Raw genomic sequence first — 9195 nt, 5'->3', positions numbered from 1 at the left:
TCCGGGTTTGTTAGGGAAGTTACAACACCAGTCATGGTTACCCACGAGACTCATCGCAAGTCTCCTGCTTTTCGTGTTGTATTAGGTATTCCTTGGTTAGCACTCCACAACCCCACCTTCTCATGGCCGCAGAGGGTTCTCACGGGGTGGTCGCGAGAGTGTCAGGGTAGGTGTCTCTGTGTTTCCGTTGGTGCAACCACGGTGGAAAGTCCAGACAGTACCTCCACCGTGCAAATTCCCCCCGAATACCTCAATTTGGCGCAGGCGTTTTCCAAAACGCAGGCGACCAAGTTACCACCTCATCGGGCGGGGGATTGTGCGATAAACCTCCGGGTAGACGCTGTGCCGCCCAGGAGTCATGTGTATCCCCTGTCACAGGCTGAAACGGAGGCTATGGAGACATACGTCACCGAGTCCCTGCGCCAGGGGGTTATACGTCCCTCCACTTCGCCCGCATTCCTCAAGTTTATTTTTTGAAAGACGGCAGTCTGCGCCCTTGCATTGATTGCACTGAACAAGGAGACGATACGATTCAGTTATCCTCTCCCCCTCATTCCTTCAGTGATCGAGTCAATGCATGGGGCGCGCTTCTTCACCAAATTAGATCTCCGGAGTGCGTACAACCTGGTGCGTATCCGAGAGGGCGATGAGTGGAAGACAGCATTGGGCATATTGGGCATATTCGACCCATGGCAAGAACACCGACCACTCCCCCGTCCGGTCCTGGCAGTAGGACCGCAGGAACCTACCCACGTCCTGGCGTTACAAGCGCCGTGCTCTACCAGCTGAGCTACAGAGGACCACGTTTTATTTGTACAATAGTTGGTAACAATAACAAAGTAGTTGGGTAATCTTATTATTTAATCTAATCAAACAGAAATAACAATGGTGGCCTCTCCAGTGGTCTAGTGACCAAGCCATGACCAAAAAAGAAAACCGAATACTCATAGAGGATTTCAATAAGAATGATCTCATAAACTGGTCTCAGCATCAGGTAACGTGACCATAAAGAGATAACGAGGGAAACATGACTGAGGTGATGTATGGAAAGGGTAACTTAAGGAAATGGAAACTCCTCCATTTTGAATGTTGTTTGCATCCATGTAAATAGTCCCTTTCAGCATCAGGAAGTGGTCGGTGTTCTTGTCATGGGCTGAATATGCCCAGAATTCTCTCCGTCACTCCTCCACTAACCTAACAGTATTCCAATGTCTTTTAGGTTACCAACCGGTTCTGGCACCGTGGCACCAGAGCCAGACCGAGGCTCCTGTGGTGGATGACTGTTTTCGGTGCGCGGAGGAGACGTAACTTAAGGAAATGGAAACTCCTCCATTTTGAATGTTGTTTGCATCCATATAAATAATCCCTTTGACTGAAACTCTTCACTTGGAAAGACATCACATCCCAGAAGGAGCAACATCATGGGTGTCTCGTGTTTGAAAAGCTTTATTGAGAATAATGGAAACATTTTAAGATCTGATAAATTCAGTAACAGGAAGCTGATCATAGATGGTACTAATCTGTACAACAACCTTTATTTTAAAGCACATTTGGATGAGCGTCATGGAGGGGATTATGATGATTTTAAGGACCAGGTCTGCAAGTTCTTTAAGGCTCTGGGAGACTGTGACATTACCCCTTATGTGATTATAGATGGAGGCTCCAACTCCAACAAGTTTGACACTCTCCAAAAACGAGCTCAATCAACGATCAAGAAAGCCAAAGCCTTGGCTGAATCACAGAATCAGGTGAGCGGTGTACTACCAACCCTTGTCGAATATGTCTTCAAACAGGTACTCTCCAGCCTGAAAGTGCAGTTCACACAGTGCCTCTGTGAGGCAGACCAATGTATAGCCACCCTGGCTCAAAAGTGGAAATATCCAGTGCTGTCAGATGACAGCGACTTTTATATCTTTGACATCGAGGAAGGATGTCTGCCCATCTCTGGTTTTCAGTGGAAGGAACAGTCTGTGAGCGATCAAAAACATATCTGCTGCCAGCTCTATACCACAGAAAGCTTCTCCAAAGAATTTAAGATCAACAAACAGCTTCTCCCAGTCTTCGCTGTTATGGCAGGAAACGACAATGTCAACTTACATATCTGGTGGGGAGACAATGAAGACAAGCCGCAGATTGTGAACAAACAAGTAAAACAAGCTGCCGACAGGTTTCCCACCTTCAAACGCTTGCTGAAATGGCTGGCCAGCTTCAATGAGCTGCGGGAGGCCTTGGCCAGTGTGCCCAGTCTTATCACACACCCAAAGTCTGATGCCCTCTCTAAGGGCATAGAAGAGTACCAGATTCCACCAACCCTACCCAGTTACCTGGAGGAGTTCTTCAACAATGACGTGGCGCCTAGCCGCAAGTGTCTCCCAGATCATCTGAGTGTCCTGCCAGATTGGACCGTGCTGCTGTTGATGAAGGGTAGGCTTTCCTCCTGCATTGTGAACGTGCTGCTGCATAAAAGGATGATACATCGTGTCCAAGTGGAAGATTTCGGCCGTCCCAGTGGGTACACCACCTCTCTGTACATACGGCAGGTTCTCTACGGGCTGCTGCTGGTTGAGAGGCCGGCAGTGAAGGAGGATGACAGCAAAGGCCAGAAGAGGGCGGACCCGAGCAGTCAGAGCCCCCCAGAGGTTTACGTGGAGGAGTATTACCGGAAAGACACACAACTAGTCAAAACCAAGGTTAAAGCCATCTTGCCCAGTGGTGCACAACAGCTGCAGCTAGCCACACTGGATCAGGTATATGTACATGTGATATAGTATACAGTATATCAGGTATGTGTACATGTGATATAGTATACAGTATATCAGATATATATACATGTGATATAGTATACAGTATGGCAGGTATGTATACATGTGATATAGTATACAGTATATCAGATATATATACATGTGATATAGTATACAGTATATCAGGTGTGTATACATGTGATATAGTATACAGTATATCAGGTATGTATACATGTGATATAGTATACAGTATATCAGATATATATACATGTGATATAGTATACTGTATATCAGGTATGTATACATGTGATATAGTATACAGTATATCAGGTATGTATACATGTGATATAGTATACAGTATATCAGGTATGTATACATGTGATATAGTATACAGTATATCAGGTATATATACATGTGATATAGTATACTGTATATCAGGTATGTATACATGTGATATAGTATACAGTATATCAGGTATGTATACATGTGATATAGTATACAGTATATCAGGTATATATACATGTGATATAGTATACAGTATATCAGGTATATATACATGTGATATAGTATACAGTATATCAGGTATGTATACATGTGATATAGTATACAGTATATCAGGTATGTATACATGTGATATAGTATACAGTATATCAGATATATATACATGTGATATAGTATACAGTATATCAGGTGTGTATACATGTGATATAGTATACAGTATATCAGGTGTGTATACATGTGATATAGTATACTGTATATCAGGTATGTATACATGTGATATAGTATACAGTATATCAGGTATGTATACATGTGATATAGTATACAGTATATCAGGTATGTATACATGTGATATAGTATACAGTATATCAGATATATATACATGTGATATAGTATACTGTATATCAGGTATGTATACATGTGATATAGTATACAGTATATCAGGTATGTATACATTTGATATAGTATACAGTATATCAGGTATGTATACATGTGATATAGTATACAGTATATCAGGTATGTATACATGTGATATAGTATACAGTATATCAGATATATATACATGTGATATAGTATACAGTATATCAGGTATGTATACATGTGATATAGTATACAGTATATCAGGTATGTATACATGTGATATAGTATACAGTATATCAGGTATGTATACATGTGATATAGTATACAGTATATCAGATATATATACATGTAATATAGTATACAGTATATCAGGTATGTATACATGTGATATAGTATACAGTATATCAGGTATGTATACATGTGATATAGTATACAGTATATCAGGTATGTATACATGTGATATAGTATACAGTATATCAGGTATGTATACATGTGATATAGTATACAGTATATCAGGTATGTATACATGTGATATAGTATACAGTATATCAGGTATGTATACATGTGATATAGTATACAGTATATCAGGTATGTATACATGTGATATAGTATACAGTATATCAGATATGTATACATGTGATATAGTATACAGTATATCAGGTATGTATACATGTGATATAGTATACAGTATATCAGGTATGTATACATGTGATATAGTATACAGTATATCAGGTATGTATACATGTGATATAGTATACAGTATATCAGATATATATACATGTGATATAGTATACAGTATATCAGGTATGTATACATGTGATATAGTATACAGTATATCAGATATATATACATGTGATATAGTATACAGTATATCAGGTATGTATACATGTGATATAGTATACAGTATGGCAGGTATGTATACATGTGATATAGTATACAGTATATCAGATATATATACATGTGATATAGTATACAGTATGTCAGGTATATATACATGTGATATAGTTTACAGTATGGCAGGTATATATACATGTGATATAGTATACAGTATGGCAGGTATGTATACATGTGATATAGTATACAGTATGGCAGGTATATATACATGTGATATAGTATACAGTATGGCAGGTATGTATACATGTGATATAGTATACAGTATGGCAGGTATATATACATGTGATATAGTATACAGTATGGCAGGTATATATACATGTGATATAGTATACAGTATATCAGGTATGTATACATGTGATATAGTATACAGTATATCAGATATATATACATGTGATATAGTATACAGTATATCAGGTATGTATACATGTGATATAGTATACAGTATATCAGATATATATACATGTGATATAGTATACAGTATATCAGGTATGTATACATGTGATATAGTATACAGTATATCAGATATATATACATGTGATATAGTATACAGTATATCAGATATATATACATGTGATATAGTATACAGTATGTCAGGTATGTATACATGTGATATAGTATACAGTATGTCAGGTATGTATACATGTGATATAGTATACAGTATATCAGATATATATACATGTGATATAGTATACAGTATATCAGATATATATACATGTGATATAGTATACAGTTAATCAGGTATGTATACATGTGATATAGTATACAGTATATCAGGTATGTATACATGTGATATAGTATACAGTATATCAGGTATGTATACATGTGATATAGTATACAGTATATCAGATATATATACATGTGATATAGTATACAGTATATCAGGTATGTTTACATGTGATATAGTATACAGTATATCAGGTATGTATACATGTGATATAGTATACAGTATATCAGGTATGTATACATGTGATATAGTATACAGTATATCAGGTATGTATACATGTGATATAGTATACAGTATATCAGGTATGTATACATGTGATATAGTATACAGTATATCAGGTATGTATACATGTGATATAGTATACAGTATATCAGGTATGTATACATGTGATATAGTATACAGTATATCAGGTATGTATACATGTGATATAGTATACAGTATGTCAGGTATGTATACATGTGATATAGTATACAGTATATCAGATATATATACATGTGATATAGTATACAGTATATCAGGTATGTATACATGTGATATAGTATACAGTATATCAGATATATATACATGTGATATAGTATACAGTATATCAGGTATGTATACATGTGATATAGTATACAGTATATCAGGTATGTATACATGTGATATAGTATACAGTATATCAGGTGTATATACATGTGATATAGTATACAGTATATCAGGTATGTATACATGTGATATAGTATACAGTACATCAGGTATGTATACATGTGATATAGTATACAGTATATCAGGTATGTATACATGTGATATAGTATACAGTATATCAGGTATGTATACATGTGATATAGTATACAGTATATCAGGTATGTATACATGTGATATAGTATACAGTATGTCAGGTATGTATACATGTGATATAGTATACAGTATATCAGATATATATACATGTGATATAGTATACAGTATATCAGGTATGTATACATGTGATATAGTATACAGTATATCAGGTATGTATACATGTGATATAGTATACAGTATATCAGGTATGTATACATGTGATATAGTATACAGTATATCAGGTGTGTATACATGTGATATAGTATACAGTATGTCAGGTATGTATACATGTGATATAGTATACAGTATATCAGATATATATACATGTGATATAGTATACAGTATATCAGGTATGTATACATGTGATATAGTATACAGTATATCAGGTATGTATACATGTGATATAGTATACAGTATATCAGGTATGTATACATGTGATATAGTATACAGTATATCAGGTATGTATACATGTGATATAGTATACAGTATATCAGGTATGTATACATGTGATATAGTATACAGTATATCAGGTATGTATACATGTGATATAGTATACAGTATATCAGGTATGTATACATGTGATATAGTATACAGTATATCAGGTATGTATACATGTGATATAGTATACAGTATGTCAGGTATGTATACATGTGATATAGTATACAGTATATCAGATATATATACATGTGATATAGTATACAGTATATCAGGTATGTATACATGTGATATAGTATACAGTATATCAGGTATGTATACATGTGATATAGTATACAGTATATCAGGTATGTATACATGTGATATAGTATACAGTATATCAGGTTTATACATGTGATATAGTATACAGTATATCAGGTATGTATACATGTGATATAGTATACAGTATGTCAGGTATATATACATGTGATATAGTATACAGTATATCAGATATATATACATGTGATATAGTATACAGTATATCAGGTATGTATACATGTGATATAGTATACAGTATATCAGGTATGTATACATGTGATATAGTATACAGTATATCAGGTATGTATACATGTGATATAGTATACAGTATATCAGGTGTGTATACATGTGATATAGTATACAGTATGTCAGGTATATATACATGTGATATAGTATACAGTATGGCAGGTATATATACATTTGATATAGTATACAGTATGGCAGGTATATATACATGTGATATAGTATACAGTATGGCAGGTATGTATACATGTGATATAGTATACAGTATGTCAGGTATGTATACATGTGATATAGTATACAGTATATCAGGTATGTATACATGTGATATAGTATACAGTATGGCAGGTATATATACATGTGATATAGTATACAGTATGGCAGGTATGTATACATGTGATATAGTATACAGTATATCAGGTATGTATACATGTGATATAGTATAGAGTATATCAGGTATGTATACATGTGATATAGTATACAGTATATCAGGTGTGTATACATGTGATATAGTATACAGTATGGCAGGTATATATACATGTGATATAGTATACAGTATATCAGATATATATACATGTGATATAGTATACAGTATATCAGGTATGTATACATGTGATATAGTATACAGTATATCAGGTATGTATACATGTGATATAGTATACAGTATATCAGGTATATATACATGTGATATAGTATACAGTATATCAGGTGTGTATACATGTGATATAGTATACAGTATGGCAGGTATATATACATGTGATATAGTATACAGTATATCAGATATATATACATGTGATATAGTATACAGTATATCACATATATGTACATGTGATATAGTATACAGTATATCAGGTATATGTACATGTGATATAGTATACAGTATATCAGGTGTGTATACATGTGATATAGTATACAGTATATCAGATATATATACATGTGATATAGTATACAGTATATCAGGTATATGTACATGTGATATAGTATACAGTATATCAGATATATATACATGTGATATAGTATACAGTATATCAGATATATACATGTGATATAGTATACTGTATAAAATAAACATACTGCTGTTGATTCTGAAATGTCTTCTCATTCTCTTGCTCGGTTCCTTAGGCTCCAGAGTCAGAGCGGCTTGAGGTGTTTTTGGAGACCCTTGGTGTGTCCCAGTCCACTTTGAATGGTCTCCCACTTCATCTGAGACTTTGTGTGGCTGTTACCTGCTACTGGCTGAGGCGCGCCCGTCCCCGACCAGACCGTCCTCTCCTGCAGGCCCTGCTACTAGGACTGGTGTATGGAGAGCTCTGCAGACAGAGGAAGAGCCAGAGAGGTATGACCCAGAGCATGGACCAAAACACACACACACACACACAACTTAAAATTTATAAATGAAGTGTTTTATAGATGAGGGACCAGTGTTGGAGAGGCTGGTAGGGCTGATTCAGAGAGGTGCTAGGGGTCTAGACCTGGGTGTAGCCCACGCCTACAGCCAATGGCAGTGCTGCATGAGGGATGGCCTTAACCTGAACCAACTGCTGTGCTTCCCTCTACCTGAGCCTCAGTGTGCTTGGTAAGGTGTCACTTCCTAAATCAACCTAAATCAATTCCTTTCCATTTTATCCTATACCAGCAGCAACACAGCTAATGCAACCGTCTGTTGTTTCCCTGTTGGAGTCTAGGCTGTACAGGGGCACTCTGGTGCACCAGCTTGTGGCCGAACTGAGACGGGGGGTGAACCCGGATTCTCTGCTGATGGAAGACCCTCCCTCTGAGCAGCTTTACAAATCCATGATGGAAAACCTGAAGGATGATTGTAAAGATACTGGAGGAAGCGGGAAGGCCAATCCAGAGGACGATCAGGGTTTTAAGGAAGGCAAACGCGGCAAGCACAAGTAGAGGTAGGGGTGGGTATAGGCATATATACAGTACCAGTCAAAAGTTTGGGTCTTTTATCCTTTTAATTGTTCTTATTGGTGTACCTATAATGACTGTCATTAGCTTTGTTTTTATCATTAACTATAAAATACGTTTATAAAAGATACATTAAAAGATAGATTTGATAAATGATAATAGATGGGAAAGAGTCTAATATTGAAAATAAAAGTTATTTTAAGTTTGTCCTAGTTGTATTTGTTTTGCATTTCTTTGCTGTCAACTGTAAAACGGCTTTGGGTGTTTGAAAAT

At 35.9% G+C, this 9195-nt stretch overlaps 1 protein-coding gene across 1 annotated transcript; it reads left to right on the top strand.

Annotated features, from left to right (window-relative positions):
* Positions 1-1027: 1027 nt before the first annotated feature.
* Positions 1028-8907, top strand: LOC121543747 (protein asteroid homolog 1-like). Its single transcript, XM_041853900.1, has 5 exons — positions 1028-1052; positions 1654-2747; positions 8128-8341; positions 8416-8581; positions 8691-8907. Exons 1-5 carry the CDS (start codon positions 1028-1030, stop codon positions 8905-8907), a joined length of 1716 nt encoding a protein of 571 aa, XP_041709834.1.
* The last annotated feature ends 288 nt before the right edge of the window (positions 8908-9195 follow it).

The sequence above is a fragment of the Coregonus clupeaformis genome, chromosome 28 (assembly GCF_020615455.1).
Source record: "Coregonus clupeaformis isolate EN_2021a chromosome 28, ASM2061545v1, whole genome shotgun sequence".
Lineage (NCBI taxonomy): Eukaryota > Metazoa > Chordata > Actinopteri > Salmoniformes > Salmonidae > Coregonus > Coregonus clupeaformis.
The sequence above is the reverse complement of the archived record's forward strand: the minus strand, read 5'-3'. Positions and strand labels throughout refer to the sequence as shown.